Below are 23,151 nucleotides of genomic sequence, written 5' to 3'. Positions count from 1 at the left end.
TTAAAAAATATTACAAGCCTTTTCTCTCTCCTTGTAATCATGTCTAGCATAAGCCCTTATTTTTTAAACTCTTTTGAAAATGTTTTATTCTAATATTCATACCTTTCTAATGACAGAAGTAATAAGAAGTAGCCATGCAAGGTGGTATTCTGACAAAATAAAAAATACAATAAGAATACAAACAGCGGGACAGATGCTAAAATAAAATCTGAGCTGTAGAAAAATGAGCCAATTCCTAATTATATCCTCACCAATGACACCCTCTTCTTCAGTGTTAGTACCCTTCATCAACTCTAAAATGCATTGCTCTTGCAATTTATCTTTGTTCTCACCTGAAGATATATATACTGTATTGCCACTTCTTTCCTTTCCTTCTAATCCTTAGTCATTCCAAATTGTAGCAAAGAATTAAGAGCACATAACAGCATTTGGCCTCATTATTTCATCTCTACCTTTGTGAGTCACATTCCAACTCCCTTGTTTTTCCACTGTCAGTTTTAGATAGGAAACAGTCTTTTGTTGCCTGCGTGTTATTCTACAAGGTGCCACAAAAAAGTGCTGATGGTGTGAAATGGTCATCACCAGGCTTCAATGTTGTAAGGTGTCAGTGAGGTAGGAACAAGGGAGAAAAGTGAGAAACAGCCAGAGTTTTCTACTTTTATTCTTGGCAAATTGTATTTGTGTGATATGGAAAAATAACCTTATTTTCTACAGCTTGCAGTGAGCTGCTTACTCCGTCGCTAGATAGGAAGCCAAATAGTTTTGTAGCAGTGAGCGTAACTACACCTCCTCAGGCCTTTTGGACAAAGCATGCACAGACAGAAATTATCGAGGTAAGCGATGCCATGTTTACTCGTGCTGAGTGCTTAATTTTTAACTGATACCAAGGTACCCCTCCTAACTTTTTCATTTCTTTTTTTTTACTGTAGGGAACAAGCAATCCCATCTTTCTCAGCAGTATTGCCTTTTTTCAAGACTCTCTTATTAATCAGATGACACAAATAAAACTTTCTGTATATGATGTTAAAGATAGATCTCAGGGAACTGTAAGTCCTACTTTGCAAAAATCCCTCTCTGTTGTTTGTATGGCTGTAGCATTTGAATAATAATTTTGCCCTCCTGATTTCTAATTTCCTTTTGCTAAAAATCAAGTCCAGAGTGCTTCCAACATTATTTTCTCAAGCAGTGGTTCTCAACCTGGGGTCCCCAGATGTTTTGGCCTTCAACTCCCAGAAATCCTAACAGCTGGTAAACTGGCTGGGATTTCTGGGAGTTGTAGGCAAGAACACCTGGGGACCCACAGGTTGAGAACCTCTGATGTATTCATTTATTCAGCGATGCTGGTTTTGTTGGGAGTAATAATTGGAATTAGTTTATAGGAATACCTGGAACCAATTTATCCCCTGGCCCTACATGGACTGCAGTAATGTGTTCTGGGGAGATATATTATTACAGTAGGGGTTTCACATATGTTTTCACATATGGGGAGACTTCATCTTGAAAAATCTTACATTTAAAGTAAATGGTGAGTTAGAATGCTTTGGGATTCAGTATGTGCCTGCCTGGGTTATGTAGGGGGGGGGGGGGGGGAGCAAAATGAAGGCAGAGAGGCAGCTGTAAACCACAGTTTGTCCTTATGATGTGGGGGTTGAAATAACTTGGCTAGTACATTTTGCCATGACCTCTTAATTGTAACAGTGAAGGTGGGGGGGGGGGGGGTGAAAGTCTGACTGGAGGATGTGGGTTTTGTATGTCATACTGAGGTGATCGAGATGTCTTTGCTATACTAAAAATAGCCTCAGCATTAATGATACTTGTCTTTTTCAGATGTATTTATTGGGTTCTGTGATGTTTACTGTAAAGGATCTACTGAAGGAAAGACACCATAGGTTACATTTAACACTAAGGTTTGTTCTTAGTTTTATTCTATTTGAATAGTGTTTGGGACTCAACATCTCTACTTATTGTAGAAAATTCTCTGCTTATTGCGGTTTGTTTAACTGCACTGATTACACTGGCCAACACACATTTTGGTGCCTCAAATGTTAGTCCTGTTCCTGAGTATGTTTGACCTACTGATTTAAAAAATGGTACAGTTGATAGGATTTCCCCTATCAACTGTAAATGTTAAGATACAGAACATATGTCATCTACCAGTTACCATCTGCTCACCCATGGAAAACTATGATAATTGTAAGGAATTGGCCTACTTTAAAGGGTTAGTGTAAAAGGCAGTAAAAAGGCTCGGCTGGTCAAAGCTAAGGAGAGCTGAGGGGTCGAGCCATCAGGCAGCCTCATAGCTAGAGGTGTAGTCTGATTAGCTGATGAAATTGGAGGAAAACGCTCAGCAACTGGAGATGGGCAGAGCCAGGGGGAAAGAGAAGAAGCTAAGGCAGGCTTTTTAAGTCAGTTGGGAATTTAGAGTCTGAAGAAGGGTTAGGAGTTTTGAAGGGAAGGAAGGAAGAGTTTTGGGAACTGTTTGTTGTTTAAAGGAAAATAACTAGGCCTCTATAATGATTAGAGTGCTGGTGTGAAAGTATGATTCAAAAGGCTCAAAAGATCCTGTTTGTATTTCTGTGTGTGGAACTTTGTTTAAGAAACTCAAGCTATAAGACCATTCTCTGACAAAACGTAAAGCCTGTTAATTTATTGAACCCACTACACTTATTTACTGTTCCAGAACAAAATAACAGCATATTCTTTTTTATTTCATCTGAATACTTCATGTGGCTTTTTAAACATTCCAGTGAAGGAGTGACCTATGAAATAATACATTGGTGGTAGCAGAAGACATTTTAATAAATATTTGGTGGCAGCAAAGGAAAATATTTAAAATACAATGGTAGCTTCCCACTGTCTGGCCTGGTGTGTGTGAGGGTGTGTGTGCTCCTGTCCCTCATGGCCTCTCCTTGGGCTAGACCTTGTCGTTTGTCTCCTCAGTCCTCTATCAATCTTGTGTGGTTGTTGCAATAACCATATCAAAGAAACTAGAGCTGATGTGGCCTGTCCAGTACAATTTTCCAAATCAGCACCCCAAATAACCTCAGGAACAGACCTAAAAACTCTCCATTTTTTTTGTTGGCTGTGTAATTAATTCTGTTTAAATGTGGATCTGATCTAGATCAGATAGGACCTTTAAGCTATGTCTTTTCTGTGCCACATGCTTACATGGGTACAGTTGTGAATGATGCCCAATGTTAACTCTATAGATAATTAACAACATTTGGACCTCAATCCACTGGCTATTTATGGAACTCAGATGGATAACGGGGTCAGAAGCAGTTTCATATATTCATTAGAACCACCCTTACAACTTTTTGGACTACCAATGGCATAATTCCCCCCATTAGTAATGTCAGTGGCCATGCCTGATTGGGGATTTTGGGAACTGCAGTCCAAAAAAAGGAACTTTTCCAAGCTCAGATTAGAAAAGTGTTCAAGACTCAGAATGGTAGATGAATAGCAAACTTCTCACCTGGTTGTTGTAGGTTTTTCAGGTTGTATGGCCATGTTCTATGAAAGCCTTCGACAACTTCTCACAATTCAATTAAAAGAAATGTGGTGTAATATTATATATAGTATCTTTAGAGCTATTTCTGCATTTAAAAATCTAATATGCTTTAATTGGCCCCTACAATGTGTACCATTTAGAAGTGAAACACGCCTCAGGACATATTCTGAAAAATGGCCTGAAATGAGTCTTTTTAAAAATAAAAATAAAATGGTTTGTGTGGATCTAGAGGAGTTCATCAGGGGGTTTCAGAGGCCCAGAAATAGATCTGAGGGGCCATAAGGAGCTTGAGGTTTATTTATTTATTTCCTGCCTCTCCTCACTTTTCCCATCATAATGTAAAGCAACAACAGTTCTATTGCAATAATTTTGCCTTCCTCTTCTTGCCTTCAGTGCAAGTTACATAATTTCTAAGGCCACATGGATTCACGCATTTAGACACCTTATTTATTTGTTTTGTGGTGCATTTAGTGTTAAATCTCTACGTTTAATTTGAATCTTGATTCATTTGTTCAGCTATACAACAGCAGTGGATAAAATGTGACCTTCCACACATTGTTGGACTCCCATCATCCCAATTATGCAGGATAGGGCTACAATTTGCACATTTCTGCAGAGTTAAGAGCAGAGGTTACTATCAACATCACAATCTGATGCTATACAATGTACTATGTATGTAAGAGCAATTGATACAATCATATCAGATTGATATTGGTAATGCTTGTTTTGCAGATCTGCTGAAAGTCTTCGTGTTGGCAACGTTACAGTCATAGGATGGCAAATGGAAGAAAAAACGGACCAAAGACCTCCTGTTACCAGGTCTCCTGATATGATCAATGGAAGGGTGAGTGCAAACTTCTTGCCTTCAACTCAAGACAATGAAGGACAACAAGGTGGGAGTTGTGTGTCCCTTTAGATGTCATTGAACTTTGCTATTGTAAAGACTGTTCTTAATTCTGCCACCAATTATACAGGTGTGGATGATTATGGATGTAATTAATCTCAGGCCTCAATGGTGTATAAAAATTTGTTATAGAGGAGGCCAATTATTACTTGTAAATTAAGGTAACTGCCACCAACATGAGGTATTGCCGATGAGATCTGGCTCCACAGACGCAGATTAATGGAGATGAGACGGTCTTCAGCAAAAGTTAACAAGTTTATTATGTACAAAGTGTATGGTTGCAGGCTGTTAAATAACTTTGAATAACTTATAGAACTTTGATTAACACTTGGTTTGCAATACAGTCCACTCTTCTAGATGACACAACTTGTGATTAACTTTTACTGAGGTGAAGCACTTTAATGAACGATGTTTCCTAATATGAATAGCCTTCAAATTTGACCTTTCCTTGATCAAATATCTGATCTCTAGTCCTTCCCTGACTAGTGATCTTAACAAGCTTCCTTTAGTTTTCTCTGACTAAAGAAACTGGTTAGGTTTCTCCCTCCAGCCTTCCTAGACTGAAAAACCTTCAGCTATTCACACACACTACTCTCCACTCTCAACTGCCAACTCCGACTATAACTCTCAACTGCCCCTTTTTCAAAGACACACATAACTTCTTCTGCTTGGCTCCGCCCACTTCTCACTCTCCTGCCTGGTCTCCTTGGCAACCTCACTGTGGATACAACCAGTTAACTCTAGTTTCAGCTACTGTTACCAACACAAATATATTCTAACAGTTAAACATATACATAGTATCAATGACTTCTGCACAGCTATTATGAATAGCCCTGGTAGCAATTGCAGTTCAAAAGGATCTGGAGTTGTGTTTTGGACTACAATTCCCAGAAATCCCAACCAGTTTACCAGTTGTTAGGATTTCTGGGAGTTGAAGGCCAAAACATCTGGGGACCCTACAGGTTGAGAACCACTGATCTGGAGGGACACATGCTTCATTCTGCAGCTGTTTATAAAAGATGCAGTCTATTGTCGAAGGCTTTCATGGCCGGAATCACTGGGTTGTTGTAGGTTTTTTCGGGCTATATGGCCATGTTCTAGAGGCATTCTCTCCTGACGTTTTGCCTGCATCTGTGGCAAGCATCCTCAGAGGTAGTGAGAAACGTCAGGAGAGAATGCCTCTAGAACATGGCCATATAGCCCGAAAAAACCTACAACAACCCAAAGATGTAGTCTACAAATTCTTCAACATCACATTCTCTTTTTTGTCATACTTAATTCAATGTTTCTTACCCCAAGTCAGTTATTTAGATTTTCCTTAGGTAGAAACTTTCCTGGGTATCTGTTAACTGAGTAATGATAAGTACCTACAGTTACCATGCTTATAGTAGTGGTGTCATTGTGATCTAGTTGTTTGCTATATTATGGATTGTCCAATTCATGTGATATGCCCATATAAGCCTTCTACTGTTTGCAGAGGGGACTGCTTTTGATAAGAGAAGAAGCATATTGTGTGAAATGGTCCACCAGTTTTTAGATTAAGAAATTCAAATTATCTGTGTTTTTAAGAGACACAATTTTAAGGGAAGCAGCATAATGCTTATTTTTTAAAATCAGTTTTCATTTGTATATTTCTTAATAGCAAATCACAGTTACATATTTCATTTCCCCCAAACACAGTACAGCATAACAATAGTAATTTTATTTCTTACCCACCTCTCTTTGTGGCTCAAGACGGGTTACAACATAGCTAAAAACACATAATCTTGATATAAAATACACATATTAAAACGTATTTCTACAAAATACACATATTAAAATACACAGAGCAATGCTTGAAATATAGTGGAACAAGACGTGAGTTTAAAATTCATGCTTAAGAATGGCTGGGTAGGCTTGCCAGAAGAGATAGCTCTTCAGATGGGTTTTAAATTCCAACAGCTGATTTAGTTGTCATTCCATAGTTGTGAGGCGGCTGATGAAAAGATCCTCTGGGTGACAGTCGCCAGTTGGGTTGTGATTGAATAGAGTAGACACCCTCCCGGAGAATCTCAGTGTTCAGGGTGGATTGTACAGGAGAAGACTATCCTGTAGGTAACCTGGACCCAAACCACATAGAACTTTAGAAGTCAAAACCAACACTTTGCACTACAGCTCCCACCACTGGAGAAAACAGAGAACCACTTCCCCAAATTCACACCTGAGCCTAAAATTTGAACCTGAATCTCCTTTTTCAAAACCTATACTCTAGTTACTAAATTACATGGGTTTTCAGTGTGTTATGTGTGTGCGTATGTGTCTTCAAATTGCCTACCAATTTCTGATGACTCTGTGAATATTATAGGGTTTTGTTATGGAAAGAATACTCAAAAGTGGTCTGGCCAGTTCTTTTCCTGAAATATAGCCCAAAGTATCCAAGCATTGCATTAACCAGGGCTGACCCTGCTTTGTCTTCCAAGATCAGACAGGATCTGGTGCCTATGTAGGCTTTCTTCAGTACATCAGCACTGAATAGAAAGACTGGAAATGAGTATGTCCAAATATATTTTGGAGTTTTCTTCATGTTGATGGACAATTACTCCTGAAATGATAATTTCAACTGTAGATTTCATGTAGTTCATATTTGTTTGAAATGGTCATCACAAATGAGGAACATCAGAACCATACAAGATAATCATTGAATACCATTGCATTTTACAAATGGAAATTTACTCATTGTAACAGCATACAACATACACCTGCATAAATTCAGATTTAACTTTATATTTTTTGTGAAATATACCTGTTTGTGGCATATTGTATTCCTGCCTGCTAAAAGACAGTAGATTTTTTAAAAAACTGTTAGCATCATTCTTTGGAATAAGTGCTCATTTTAGGTTAGCCAGGAACATGTTTTATAAATGGGAAATGATGTGATTCAACTTTGTTTTTGCTTTTCATATTTTATTCAGACTGTGCTGCCTGTTGATGAAAGTTTAACAGAGTCATTAGGAATCCGATCCAAATACGCTTCATTACGGAAAGATTCTTTATTAAAGTCTGGTAAGTAGCTGCCTGGTCTGATATTTCTGCATCCCATATCTATTCAGTGAATTGTAGTTCCCTCGGTCTCCAATTTTCAGGCTGTGGGGGCCATTGCTTATATAGCCCAAACACTACTCTCTGTGACCAAGAGGGAACTGTCCACAAGTTTGAAAGAACCACAAGGAACCTCTGAAATGCAGAAGTATGTTGTGGAGGGAATCCTAAAGGGTTGAAGAGCTTCCCTCAAACCAGTCCAATGAGAAACAATATTTATTTAGGGATTTACAAATGAGACCATCACCAAAATGCAAAGTTTGAAGTGCTTCTGGTATTTTAGCAACTGTATTGTACCCCTTCTCTATTTTCTGTGCGCCTCCAACAGTCAATTCTCTATGGCAGTAAGAAAACTCAGATCACATGGCCAGTGGTAAACAAGCCACTGAACACATTTGCCTCAGTTAGAAGATAGTTTGTCTTTTCTGAATATACAGTGACTGGATTGTACAAGCAATAGCTTTGGGGGCTGATAATATAAACAAGCAACAGTGATTGCCACATTTCATCCACATTTTCTTTGTGGTGGCCCCTCAGCTCTGGAACTATCTTCCTAGGGAGATCAGACAGGCCCCTCACTCTCTCCATTTTCCGCAAGGAATTAAAAACGTGGTTGTTCCGTTGAGCCTTTGACTAGGCGGTTCACTTGAGCATTGTCCTGACCTTATCTAAGCTCCAGCACTTTAGTTGGCCCCTTTCCTGTACTTATGACACTTTACTGGCCAAGGGCATTACACTGGCAACTCATCCCTCTTTCACTCGGCTCTCCCAAGGAATCATTGCGCTTACTCTGAACCCGAACCTGGTTCAAATTGGCATGCCAGGATATTGTTTTTATGATGTTAATTGATTTTAATGTTTTTATTATTTGTTGTTATTGTTTTTACTGTGTTTTTTATTATTATTATAACATGGAAGCGATACAACACTGGTAGCTAATACAAACTGGGCATCCCTTGTGCGGAATTCCAAAATCTGAATTTCTCCAAAATCTAAAATTTCCATATATATGGCTGAGATAGTGACCCCTTTGCTTTCCGATGGTTCTGTGTACAGAAACTTTATTTCATGCACAAAAGTATTAAATGTATTTGTATACAGTTACCTTTTGCCTATGTGTATAAGAAACATAATATGAATTATATGTTGGTGGGGATAAGAGCGCAGTTGGTGGGAATGAGGGTGCAGTTGGTGGGAACAAAGGAGAGGGTCTTCTCAGTGATGCTCCCCCCCCCCCTGCGGCTCTGGAACACCCTCCCCAAGGAGATTAGGCAGCCCTCACACTGTCCTCCTTCTGGAGACTTGAATGTTTAAACAAGTCTTTGAGAATGTCTAGTCCCAGTGGTCTGCAATTATGACACAACACTGTACTTCCATTGCATGACCTTTTTCTGTAGCTACAATTTGCACTGTCCCATTCCCTTCTCTGTTTATAGTTGGCCTTGTTTTAAGGCAGTTGTCACCAGAGGTTATTGTACATTGTTCTGATATTTAAATTGTTGTTATATATATTATTGGTTTTACTTTTTGTATTGCACCGTGTGTTTATTTTATGCATTGTTTTAGGCACTTTGTGTCATATGTAAGCCGCCTCGAGTCCCTTTGGGGAGATGGAGGCAGGGTACAAAAATAAAGTTGTTGTTGTTGTTGTTGTTGTTGTTGTTGTTGTTAGTGTTTAGATTAGAGTCCCATCTCAAAACAGCTTATTATGTATATGCAAATATTCCAAAATCTGAGGGGGGGGGGGAACCAAAATACAGAATGCTCTGGTCTCAAGCATTTTGGACAAAAGAAACTCAACCTGCATTAGTTGTGTAGCAGATATCATTGATACAACTTGGGATCTAGAAGGAACTCAGCATATGCCTAAAGTGCCTTTGTGCACAGGAGAAAGAGATGTTCTGTTTTCAGTTTATGCACATCGTACCTTTTTGTATGCAGACTGTTCACCTGATTTCTAGGAGCACCTGGTAAGAACAAGATGTTCAAAAACCTAAAGGCAGATGGATAGTCCTTAGAACCCCTATAATATGCTTATAATGCTTTGGTTCTTGGCTGCACCAGTATGTCTAGCTAAAGGCAGACAGAAAGGCAGATAATAGCAGTATGAGCACATCAGTCCTCTCTTCTCTGTGTTAAGAGCTATATTTAGGAGACCAGCAAACTGAATGCTGTCTTGTGCTTGCCCGTGTGCCAGGTAACTGCTGCTTTTGCTGCCTCATTCCCTGGCTGAAAGTAGCTTGCAGCCAAATGCTCAAGAAAGAAGAAGGTTGAGATGTGAGCTCATTTTCAGCATTGTTGCTGTCTTCAGCTATTATTTTAAGTTTTATAGACCTCTCAGAAAAAGGAGAAAAGGTTGAAGTCTTTTGACAATGTGTTTTAATAGGTGAAACTTTAGGACTCTATGTGTCTGAAAGAGCAACCTAGGTTTTGTGTGTTATGGATTAGTAGAATGTGTGATTTCCAAACAGTCTGCTTAATTGTATTCACCAGCCTCAGAGGAATGGGATTTGAGTTGCCTGATTGCAAATGACATTCTTACGTAAGTGTTTTTAATATTTCAGTGTTTGGAGGAGCCATTTGTCGGATGTATCGTTTCCCCACCACAGACGGGAACCATCTGAGAATATTGGAGCAAATGGCAGAAAGTGTCCTCTCCCTACACATTCCCAGGCAGTTTGTGAAATTGCTCCTTGAGGAAGATGCTGCAAGGTAACAGCAACAAGCAGAAAAGAGTTTAATTCCTGTAGCTTAAATTATATTTGAAGGAGTTCCGCATGGCAGCCCCCACATCACCTGATCCATAGTCTTTGTGACACCAGATAACTTAGGTGTGTCTCTGTCATTACTTGGTCTCCATTTTATTGAGAGAGGGCTTTCCCTGAGTGGACACAGACATGAATGAAGTTGCCCTGACTGACTGTATAGCTAGATCCTCCAATGGAGAGAGACAGCTTTTAATAACACTGAATTATAAGTGAATCCACTGACAGCGTCTAAGACTATTGAAATTTTCCTACGTTACAAAATGACAACACTCAGTATCATGGAGGCCATGCTGATGGACAGTTTGGTATGTATGACGTGCGTGTCCAAAGGTTTGAAAGTTTTGAACAAAAGCTATTATTGGAGAACACTAACATAACTGGGCAGCTTATCTAGTTTGACCCACAGTTGGCTTTGCTCAGCCTTTTCAATACCCCATACAATGGCACATTTTAAAAATTTCTAATAATATACGTGTTAGTAGCTGCAAGAATCAAAACTGTCAAGTGCTGGAAAGAGCAGATATACTATTTATAGTACTTTAATTTGTATAGAAGTTAGTCATTGAAAAGCTAATGGATAATTTTCAGTTTTTCATGGATAATGAAGAAGACAAATTGGATGATTTTTGTATTCCATTATAGAGACAATGTAATAGGTTCTTCCTAGTTATTCAGTAATGTGAAAGGGACTGAGTTATTTAGTCATTTAAAGTATTTGTGTATCAAGTCTCAGTCTGGCAAGGATCCAGGGGATAGACAGTTAATAAAACACACTGTAGAATTTTGCTAGGGACACACGTACTCATGCTGAACAAGTCCAATATGGCCATTGCATGTTTTGTGAGAAAAATGAAGGCTCCAGAGAAGCATCTGGCTAAATCTTCATTGCCGACTCACACTGATGACATCAGCATTGAGATTCACATGATTCTCAGGTTGTCTCATCCCTTTTGTCATCATTGTGCCTCTGGCCATGAGACAGTAGCCAGGTGCCTCTCTCATCTTGCCTACTTGCTTCAAAACATATAATAGCCATATGGGATGGGTTCAAAGGCTTATCGGTAAGTTGTTATATGATGTCAGCATAGTGTAGGTCCATCTGTGGATAGTTGTGCTGTGCAGAGGGGATGTTGGGTTGCCATTATTTGAGAAGGAATTAAAATAATATTTCAGTAAGGAACTTTGTTGAACAATAAACATCAGCCTTCTTCACTTCATGTAGTTCAGTGTCACACGTGTAAAATTTAGATTCCAAAACTCTGATTGATGTATCTGAATTGACTAATAGACTGTATTGTTATTTGTCTGAATCACAACTTAATTTCATGATCATAAAATATCCACCCAATTTTTTTGTGGAGTGGGGAAGACTACAGATTCTCTTTTGTTCATAATAGAGTACGTTAGTGATACAAGGAAACATAAGGCACTGCTGGTGTCTTTTCTAACCTAATGCTCTCCAGACATCTTGGATGAATTTTCATTCTAACTAGAGATGATAAGTGTTGCAGTTCCAAACAGCTGGGACAAGGGGCATCTATTTGGTGAAGGAATCATTGTTGTTCCCCAACTTTAGACAGATAGGAAAAAAATCTGATTAAGTGAAGCGCCATAACAGGTTGAATGAGCTGAGTATATCAAAGGAAAAGCTGTTGTTGCTACTACATTATTCAGCTACTAATTCAAGTTCTGTAAAAATCAGCCTCAGGCTTTTAGGTGAATATTTAATGAGAAATGGTTCCTGTGGTGGTTTGCTCTTTCAAAGTGTCTAGCAAGACTTGGCCTAGCTGAAAAGTAAAAATAAAAGGATGATGAAATATTATTTTTGAAACTTTGATTTCTGCTTGTGTCATCCCTTCCCCTTTGGCTCAGATTTTGCAGCACTGAGTAAGATCTTAATTTTCTTGAGTGTCTGTGAATATGCATCCTCTTTCGCAGTGGTTGCATATCGAATAAGGAGGCTTCAAAATAGGGCATACCTAGATAAAGCTGGTCCCTAGAGTGCAAGGTAAAATCGGCTATATCTACATTCAGAATATATGGCTAACTCAGTGTAGGTGCCATAGGAAATTGCATTTGAAAACATTACTTTCCATTGTTTTCAACATAGATTATTTGTCCTATAAAGCAGAAACATAAATATATGTTGGGCCTGAATTGTCTGCTGAAACTTTGGGAATACATTGTATCGAGGAAGGCTGGATCAGCCTTAGGTGCACTGATTTTTCATGCAGAGATGTTTTTTAAGTCTTACTACATATATAGATTCAGGAGGATTGACATTGCCTTGGTGTTTCCAGTGTGCAGGGTGGGAAGACACAATCATGTCCTCCGCCATGCACAGAGAAAATGTTGTAGAAAATGTATCATATCTCGCTGCATCTGGTTTAGATTTCAATAGTGAAGAACAGTCTAGATTGTTAAGAACTGAATGACTGCATTTTGTAACTCAGTACACTAGTATGATATCAGTGTCTTATCTTTAGAGACCAATCATCTTATTATGACATAAGCTTTCTGTACCATAGTGTATTTCATTGGATGCATGAAATAATAATCTGAATTGTTTTTGTTGTTGTTGCCTGCCTTCAAGTCATTTCCAACTTACAGCAGCCCTAAGGTGTCCATATAACAGGGTTTTCTTAGCAAGATTTGTAGAGAGGGGACTTGCCTTTGCCTTCATCTGAGACAGGGAGAGTGATATGTCCAAGCATCACCCAATGGGTCTCCATGACTGAGTAGGGTCTCATTGGCCAGTGCTCAACCGCTACACCAAACTGGCTCTTTAAGCTGTATTACAGGTGTCATTCTTATCAGAGCCTGGAAAAATTACCGTACTTTTTTGGATTGCCACTTCCATAATCCCCCCAATTTGTCGTGGCGATGGGGATCTGGGGAGTTGTTTTCGGGAAAGTAGCATTTCCAGACTCTGATATAAAGGTACATGAGTCTGATGTGGAAGAGGAGTTGAAATGAGGGGAGAAAGGAGAGTGTACTAAAAGTAACAATCATATGACTGTCCCTGTCTATACGCCGTATAGTTGTCTCCTGTGTGTGTTTGCATCTCAGAATAACACTGATAATGTGGACTGTAGACCATAGAACATGTGGCACAATAGAGCTGTTAGAGTTTAATGTACCTTTGGTGTTTATTTTTGTAAAAAAGCCAACTCTGTGAAAATAGTAACCCTGTCTTAGTAAAAAAAAAGTGTCAAATAAAGAGCAAGGTTTCAAGCAATTCATATGTCTCAAAAGCCAAAGAAGAATTTTAAAAACCCTAGATTTAGAGAGAAACGGGGAAATGACTCAGTATTTTGGAAGAAAGCAGATGATGCTGCCAATTGTGATGGAGCCATAAAAATAAATAGATGTCTCTTCTAGCTTTTGACATAGAGCCAACTCCTCACTTTTTCACTCTACAATGGATGTGTCCGTTATAGAGTACAAAATTTAAAAATGATTACTTTCTAAAGGCAGCCTGCCAACGGCTGCCTAGGTTTTCTTCTCTGCTCCCGTCCCTGACTGCCAAACTCTGCAGGAGACACTCTCCGAATGGCAAAACACGGCTTACAGCTTCAGCCAAATAATTACTGCGGAATTTGTTTCAAGGATCACATCCTTGTGGTTGTGCCAGACATACCTTCTGCTGACAAGGCTATCATAGGATGCAGTAGGCCAGTTGGGGTGACAATCTGAGTGTGTTACATGCCAATTTTAGTCCCATTATACAGCCTATAATACAAAGTACTACTGTATTGATAGTGTAGTAATGCAACTGTTTCTATGGATGCCAAATATGATAAGGGACAGTGCTTTTATTCTTTTAGTGATTGCGTAGAAGAAGGAATTTTCAGCAAATGTTGCTTGTTACTTGGTTGTGTAATATCCAATACATGCTACAATCCCCATTTCTATACAGTCATTAAAAGAATAGGAGTTTTGTCTCTTTTTTCACCTATTGAGGCCAAAAGAGCATATTTGCGACATGTGCCTAACTTCTAGTTCTGCCCTTTTCTATGCTAAAGAATGTTTTTGCGCAGTTTTGCTGTTCTTCACTTGGTAGTTCTGGCATGTTAACATTGTTAGTGTTCTTCCATCCTCCAGTTTTGGTGCCCATGTTCTACAGATAAGCGCAATATTTCCTGTACCTGTGCAGTATCTTGCGTCACACAAATATAAATAAATTAATGGAAGCAGGGGAAGTGTTTTGCTTTTAATTAGACATACTCGACCTTGTCTCATTTCAATACCTTTGGATATTTGGCAGGGTTTGTGAACTTGAGGAACTGGGAGAGCTGTCTCCTTGCTGGGAAAGTCTTCGGCGGCAAATAGTGACTCAATACCAAACTATCATTCTGACCTACCAGGACAACCTCACAAACCTTCATCAGTACAAAGGTAATTGACCACTGTTTCCATAATGGAGAATGCCATGTTTCAGCCATCTTTTTGTAACTATTCCAGATCATCTTCTGTATTACCATTCGCCTCTTTTTTGGCGTGAAAGTTGTCATTTTTTAAAAATGTGACCAAACTATTATCACTGACATTAAAGCTCTGTGCCTTAACTTGTGCATGTGCCATGACATATGGAGGATATAACATTGGAAGGCATGAGCATTGTGTTGCATAATATGTTGTTTGCATGGTTTGTATTTTTACTCTGGAATATTACATAGTAGGTATTGTTATGAACGTATATGAAGGTGATGTGACAAATGTAGAACATTGGATGGAATACATTCCTGTAGAGCTTTGATGATTGGTTGAGAGAATGGAGTGGGAGGTACTATTGGAACGATGAGATGACCATATAAAATAGGATTAAGGTCCCAACGAAGATACAGAGGTAGGATCTAAATTCTGAGGAGAAAATGGTTCTCTCTAAGAGAATTTTGTGTTTGGTAGTTAGAAGGGAATCACCTCTGTGGTTGCTCAGGCTCTGGCACAGTAAACTAGGCTCTGTCCTCCCTGCTCTCTTTCTGGAATTAAGTTGCTAGAAAGGTCTTTAATGGGGGCCTTACTGCTTCATTGTTTTTGTCAGGTTTTTAATTACTTTATTTTGTTTTAAAGTATGGATGTTTTTGTTGCACTCCAAGCCTGGAAACACCTATGACCACCACACCACACAAGAGTCCAGGAATATAAGCAAACAGTTTATTGTAAAAGATATATAAAAAGCATATAAAATTAGTAATAAGAAAGACAGATATATAATCCAAAAAGTTTAATAAAAGATAATATCCAAATATCTCATAAAGTTCCAGAGGTGGCAAAGTCCAGTAACAGCCAGGAATCAAGATATAACTAGTAAAACCTGAACATTAACAGTAACATAAAAAAACTTCCAGGTTATATAAAATCCAAAATCAAAACTTGTCTTGAACCAGGAACAAGAGAACTCAGGCTTAGCTTCACACTCTGACAAAGTGTTGCCTGAACTAACCTTAAGGTAAACAACTTGTTAAATAGACACCCTTGAAATCATTCCATTTCTCGTGATTTTTTCCCCACAACTTTCCCACATAATCTCTCTGAACCACATAATTTATTTTGGCTCTGATTTGTAAATGAAGACTTTTGTTGATCTCCATCGATGCAGGTAGACTCCCATGAGAACCCTCCTTATCACTAAGCTCTTCACTCGATTCCTTATCTGCTGGTGTTACTTCCAACTCCCCTGAATGCCCTTGAGGCCCTGCATTTCTGAGGTGGTTTTTTCACAGATAGAATAATCATTTCCCAGACTTGAGGGCCCATTACTTTGTGCCACAGTAAAACTCGCAATCCTCTCTGAATCATTCACAGGAAAGCTCATCTTTCCTGATGAGCTTTCCTGATGTCTGATCTGCAACAGTTTTGATGCACTAGCTCATTTGTTTTCTATTTTTTATTTTTAGGTTGTAATTCCTGTATCTTGTGTTAATTCATGTTGTCTTTGGGTCTCGTTCAGGAGTAAGGAAGGATATACATAAAATTAAATACTCCAGTCACAAGTGTTTATGAAATGAGGATTAATATAAATCCTATGTAAGATTTTAAATTGTATGTAATAAAAGTGTATTTATTCTTCATTATAACCACATTGACCAAAATTGCATACAACAAAGTTATATTTATTCTGCATCATAACCACTTCCACCACTAGGTTTATGCTAATGTTTGAAAAAGTAGGGCTGGACAATGAAAAGAACATCCTAACATAATAAGTTGGGGGGAAGGAGGAATCTGGGTAGCATTAATATCTTAGGAAGAGTTTGATTGTATGAAGTGGGCATCACCACAGAGCTGATTAGTAGTGTGATCACCACAGTTGGTTTGTTGCAAGTATGCCTCCTGTATGCCATGTAGCCTTACTTTTTCTGTCCAGTGCAAGTTACTACAGGGAAAGCTACACAGGGATGCATGAGGCTGCGCAGTTTCCTACTCTTCTGTTTGTTTACATAGCTTATACCTTCAAACAAATCATATGCAAATAATCTCTGCAATCTATAAAATGCAAACAATCCATCATTAAAATTAAACAAAATCCAGCCATGAAATTACAAAGGAAAAACTAACAACAGATAAAGAGCAATAGAAATTATGGAAAACATATTTATATATCACTGAAAGCAGCCAGAATTTGGCCTGGTTCCTAAAAAAAATTCAAAAGACGTGTCTGTATGTGTAAACCAAGGGAGGGGAATAAAATGAATTCTATACGTATTCTCTTGCATTTGGCCCTGCATTGAAAGTATCTGGGGAATTAAATAAACATGTAACAAACAATTGATGCCAAAATCCCATTGGCTTTTTTTGCCGCCACATCACATTGTTGGCTCATGTTTAACTTGTTGTCCACGAGGACTCCAAGATCCTTTTCACACGTACTGCTCTCGAGCCAGGCATCACCCATTCTGTATCTTTGCATTTCATTTTTTCTGCCAAAGTGGAGTATCTTGCTTTTGTCACTGTTGAACTTCATTTTGTTTGAAACGGATCTTGGAGTCCTCGTGGACAACAAGTTAAACATGAGCCAACAATGTGATGTGGCGGCAAAAAAAGCCAATGGGATTTTGGCCTGCATCAATAGGAGCATAGTGTCTAGATCTAAGGAAGTAATGCTACCCCTCTATTCTGCTTTGGTTAGACCACATCTGGAATATTGTGTCCAATTCTGGGCACCACAATTCAAGAGAGATATTGACAAGCTGGAATGTGTCCAGAGGAGGGCGACTAAAATGATCAAGGGTCTGGAGAACAAGCCCTATGAGGAGCGGCTTAGGGAACTGGGCATGTTTAGCCTGAAGAAGAGAAGGCTGAGAGGAGATATGATAGCCATGTATAAATATGTGAGAGGAAGCCACAGGGAGGAGGGAGCAAACTTGTTTTCTGCTTCCTTGGAGACTAGGACGCGGAACAATGGCTTCAAACTACAAGAGAGGAGATTCCATCTGAACATTAGGAAGAACTTCCTGACTGTGAGAGCCGTTCAGCAGTGGAACTCTCTGCCCCGGAGTGTGGTGGAGGCTCCTTCTTTGGAAGCTTTTAAGCAGAGGCTGGATGGCCATTTGTCAGGGATGGTTTGAATGCAATATTCCTGCTTCTTGGCAGGGGGTTGGACTGGATGGCCCATGAGGTCTCTTCCAACTCTTTGATTCTATGATTCTATAATTGATGATAAGCATCAGTATATCTTTTAAAGAATTGTATTAATCAGAATTCACAAAGAGTCGGAAACGACGGAACAAGTAAACAAAAAATTAATCAAAAACTCCCAAATCAAATTTGGTTCTCTGAGGGTCTCTCCTGGACCACTAGGGACTAAGAAAGGCCGCAGAACAAATTATCTGTAAAAACTTAAAGGAACGAAAATTTGGAATCTTTGCTCTTTATCCTGACTATATCATGAAAGGAAAGCCACCCCTCTCTCTAGGAAATCTTGTCTTATTTACAGATAAGAACTTGAACTATATTTTTGAATTGGAATTTGTTTCTACCCTTCGCTCTCCTGTATTTGGTTGTGTTTTGTGATGTAAAAAATAATTTATTCATATGTTTCCTCAGGTCCATCTTTCAAAGCAAGTAGCCTGAAAGCTGACAAGAAGTTGGAATTTGTTCCCACGAATTTACACATCCAGCGTATGAGAGTCCAAGACGATGCAGGTTCAGGTATCTTTTCTTGCCCACATACCATGTAAACTCATAACAAATCCAGTTGTGCGACTGTGAACCTCTCTGTAGGTAGAACAGCAGTAATCTGTACATGAGAAGATGGTCTTAAGGTTTACAGAAGTAAGAAAATGACTTTAGAACAAGAAAAAGCAAAACTGGCATGCTTACTGTCACAGGATATATGGATTATGACAAAAGGCATGCTGACTTGCCTGAAGCATAAACAAGAGTGATCCAGACACCACCGTTCTGTTGAGGCTCCCTTGTGTCAGTGTTATTCTTAAAATTTTTGGGTTTCACTCCCTTCTGAAATTCTGTTTATGTTGCTTTTGTGAATTAGCAAGCTATAGTTTTCCAGTTCTGTTCTTAGGTTTCTTGTTAGTGTGGAAGGTGAAGCTGATAATAGGGTTCAATTGGGAGTGTATTTCTGCTGGATAGGACAGTGAGAGAAAGTATACAGATTAATATCAGGGGGATTTCACTAGATATTTGCTGAAGAGGAAAATAACCTTTTATTGTTGGGTGAAATGAGCTTGTGAATAACTCTGAGCCCGAGGAATGAAGGTGGATGATGCTTTTCATTTGGGAAAATTGATTACTCACAATGTATCTAGATTCCTTGATTCTCATGTAAGTATACAGCTCTTACACAATAAAGCATTTGTCACATGCTTTCACCACAGTATGAGACTCAAATTAGGAATAAGAAACTATGGAGTCCAGAATATAGCTTGTGGCTCAGGACGTTGTTAGAGTTTGTTTTCTTTTATACCTTGCTGTAATCTAATTCCTAACATTAAAGTGTCTTTTCTATTGACTCAATGACAAGGGAAGTATCTTTGCACTTGGATGAAAGTTGCTGACAAATGGCTTTTACTGAGCAGGTTGGTTTTCTTCAGATGTCAGGTTGTTTCTCTGTTCCAATCACTCGAGTCTTTTTCATGAAAGAGACCACGAAAGCTAACATCAGTTCTAGTTTATCCCTTCATTCCTTTCTAATGATATAACCTTTGCTCTTTAGCCTCAGCTCAGTTTTGAAAAATCAAGAGTGGCAGTCATTGTTGCTTATCAATATCCTCACTGATGGAGCCATGTCTTATTACATGTTTCTTTGTTGCTGGGAAAGTTAAGTGTTGTTCATCTTGCACTGGTTCAGATTTTTCAAAGCAGCATTCTTTGACATGTAACAAAGCTACCCATACTCCATACTCAAGGCCTGAGTTAATAGAGTGATATATTGAAGCACAGATCACAAAAGGAGGCAGCAGCTGGTTGATATATTGAAGCACTTCATTGAATAAATGAAAGTATAGGGCCTACTCGAGTTCATTAATCCAACAGGGTCATTTGAGCATTGACACATCCTCCCACAGCTATGATTTTTAGAAACCTCTTGAGTATAGCAGCTTACAATTCAGAGAATAAGCAAAATTGTAATAAGAACTAAAACCACAACAGTATGATGGGTAATTATATTTGGAAAGCCTGTCAACCCATGAGAGTATCTTGAAAAAAATATTTTACAATTTATTTATTTATTTCAAACATTTGTACCTTGTCCTTCTCAACCCCTGAGGGGGAACTCAGTGTGGCTTACAATGGCAACAATTCAGTGCCAAAACATACAAAAACACAATACAACATGACATAATAGAGCAGATAAAAACATTAGGTTAAAATCCATTTAAAACATTATCAACCATATTTCCATATCCGAGTCCAATTCAGCGACCAACGACCCAGTCCAAAGCCTGTCCATAGTCCGTTCCAAAACATTGCATTTGCTGTCAAGCCTGTTTCCCAAATGCCTGGTCCCAAAACCATATTTTGAGCTTCTTCCTAAAGAAAAGGAGGGATGGAGCTGACCTAATTTCGCTGGGGAGCGTGTTCCACAGGTGGAGGGCCACCACCTAAAAGGTCCTGTCTCTCGTCCCTGCCAAACACATTTGCAAAGAAGGTGGGATGTAGAGGGAGATACGTTCGGACAGGTAAGCTGGGCCAGAACCGTATAGAGCTTTATAGGTCAAAACCAGCACTTTGAATTGAGTTCAGAAGTGGATCGGCAGCCATTGGAGCTGACATAACAAGGGGGTGGTATGCTCCCTGTATGTCTCTCCACTGAGTAATCTGGCTGCTGCCTATTGGACTACTTGGAATTTCCAAACAGTCTTCAAAGGCAATCCTTTGAAGAGTGCGTTGCAGTAATCTATTCAGGATGTAACAAGGGCATGGACCATTGTGGCCACATCAGACTTCCCAAGGTTCGGGCGCAGCTGGCGCACTAGCTTTAACTGGGCAAAAGTTCCCCTGGCTACGGCTGAAAACTGGAGTTCCAGGCTCAGCAATGAATCCAGGAGGACTCCCAAGTTGTGAACCTGTGCCTTCAGGAGGAGTGTAATCCCATCCAGCAAAAGCTGTAACCCTATGCCCTGTTTGGCCTTTCGACTCAGCAGGTGTTCTAATTCATTGTTCTCAGTGTGCTTTCAAGTCTGTCTGCCTTACGGCGACCCTAAAACGACCCTATCATGGGTATTTCTGAGATTGAGAGAGTATGGAAACCATGGGTTTCTATGGCCAAGTGGGAATTGAACCCTCATCTCCAGAGTCATAGTCCACATTGGCTTTCTGCAGTTTTAGTGTTTCTTGCCCATTTTGACAGTCATCTTTGAGAATGAACAATAAAAATTGCTCTCTTCATTGCCTTTAATAACATCTTTCTGCAGATCTTGACTGCAGCTTTCAATTGGGCTTAGATCATCATAACTTTCACAGCCACTTAAGGCTAGCTCTACGGTCTGGCTTTTTGGAAGTATGTTTAAGAGAACCAGGGGCCAAATGAGACTTGGCATACACAGTGTCATTTATTACTACAGCAGAAGCGTTAGAGACCCTTTATAAGAGTAGTAAGAAATGTAAGATAGTACATTTTTACAGCTTGAATGTTCTAAGAGTTGCATTCCAAATCATGATTATGAGCCACCTTTTTAAACCATTTCCCTCTCCATTTTTGCCCATTTAGATCAAAACTATGACATCGTAACCATAGGAGCCCCAGCAGCTCATTGTCAAGGCTTTAAATCTGGCGGTCTTCGGAAAAAGCTGCATAAATTTGAAGATGCAAAGAAACAGTAAGTTGGAAGGATTATTATGCTCAAGTGACAACTATAGATTTATAAAAAGCATGCTGCTCTTTTAGTTGCTGCCTGTATTCATAGCAAGCCTCACCCTAAAACTATGAAGCTTAAGTGTGTTTTATGCAAATAATAGGACATAAAATATGGGTTTTTGTGGTGGTTGTGTTTAATAGTTACTATTCAATTTATAATTTAGCATGTTTTCACATTTAATTAATACTTGACATGTATTCAGTATATGTGTGTTTTAATGAAAACTTAAGTATTAGCTGCACATTGAAAAACAACTCACAGAAATCCCCTAACCCAGGGGCTCTCAAACATTTTCAGCCACGAAGCCTTTTTTGAAGCAAAAACTTCTAGTGGAGCCCCAAGAAATGTTTATTTATTACATTATATATTATGCATAATTTATATATACATATGTATAATTTGACAGATGTGCCGGGCAAACGGCAGATGGATGGAGAGTGTTTATGTGAACTAATTGAAAAAAGCATGAACAAATGCCTATGCACAATGCATATATCTTGTTTGTAGTGCACAAAAAAGGAAAGAAAGAAAGAACACTACAATATTTAAAAAGAAGAACAGTTTTAACCAACATAACTTAACAGTATTCCAGTGGAAGACCCCAGATCCAGCCTTTGCAATAATCATCATCATCATCATAGGAGCAACTCCAGAGGCCACCCAGTCCAACCTCCTTCTGCTATGCAGGAAAAAGCACAATCAAAGCACCCCACCAGTCTTTGTAGTAGTAGTAGTAGTAGTAGTAGTAGTACTAGTAGTAATAATAGTAATAGCAATAGCAATAATAATAAGAGCAACCCCTTTCTGCCATGCAGGAAAAGCACAGTCAAAGCACCCATTGTGCAGTGGGAGGGAAATTGGGTTTTGGAAGCAAGGAAGGCAATGTGGAAAGGATCTGGGCGGCGAAGGTGAGGAAAAAAGGCTTTTCGGGGCAAGGGAGGTGGGAGGAGGGAGAGGAGCAGGAAAAAGGAAGGAAATCTTGGAGGGGGAGGAGGGAACTGCAGAGCCCCCTTAGTATGCTTCGCAGCACCACAAAGGCTCCAAATGCACACTTTGAAAACCTAACAAAACAATAACTTTATAATCCAAAAAGTTACTTTCTTAGTCTATTAATATGATGCTTTTCTGTGCAGAATATTAGGACACTACATGGAATATTTTTAATGGTACCTAAGTTGGTTGCAGTTGCTTTGGGCTTCTGATTTGAGGCACTAAATCTTGAAATACTGGGCTACTTCCATGCCTACATTCCTGTTCCCTTTGCCACTATTACCGGCTCCAGCAACTAAATGCTGTCATAATGTGAAGGGGAAAAGAGCAGCTGGAGAATCTCCCTTAGTTGGCTTGCAGAGGATGCTTTATTTCCTACATTTCTGAAACCTGGGTGCAATCAGTTGCAGATAAAGACAACATACATTTCTAGTGACAACAGTTATGTCCATTCACCTGACTTAATTTACTCACGGTATTTGATATTTCTCTTTTCTTTTTTCATTTCCCTCCATGATATATTTAGAGAACATATTTGGAGGTTTTCTAGGAAATTCGTAAAAATTATCTCTTAAT

General features: G+C 39.1%; 1 protein-coding gene across 10 annotated transcripts in view; it reads left to right on the top strand.

The window, feature by feature from the left end:
- Positions 1-23,151, top strand: part of INPP4A (inositol polyphosphate-4-phosphatase type I A) — a 117,821-nt gene that overhangs the window by 55,967 nt on the left and 38,703 nt on the right. For 9 of the 10 annotated variants that reach the window (XM_067466823.1, XM_060769795.2, XM_060769791.2 and 6 more), the window contains exons 5-13: positions 715-833; positions 930-1,046; positions 1,828-1,907; positions 4,244-4,355; positions 7,367-7,457; positions 10,058-10,205; positions 14,529-14,659; positions 18,311-18,415; positions 21,438-21,546. In XM_067466823.1, the coding sequence (XP_067322924.1) occupies positions 715-833; positions 930-1,046; positions 1,828-1,907; positions 4,244-4,355; positions 7,367-7,457; positions 10,058-10,205; positions 14,529-14,659; positions 18,311-18,415; positions 21,438-21,546 (1,012 nt within the window). The remainder of the gene's footprint in view (positions 1-714; positions 834-929; positions 1,047-1,827; positions 1,908-4,243; positions 4,356-7,366; positions 7,458-10,057; positions 10,206-14,528; positions 14,660-18,310; positions 18,416-21,437; positions 21,547-23,151) is intronic. The other variant, XM_060769789.2, reaches the window with a different exon arrangement.

Source organism: Anolis sagrei, chromosome 3 (genome assembly GCF_037176765.1).
Source record: "Anolis sagrei isolate rAnoSag1 chromosome 3, rAnoSag1.mat, whole genome shotgun sequence".
Classification (NCBI taxonomy): domain Eukaryota; kingdom Metazoa; phylum Chordata; class Lepidosauria; order Squamata; family Dactyloidae; genus Anolis; species Anolis sagrei.
This window is presented reverse-complemented; position numbering and strand designations above follow the sequence as displayed.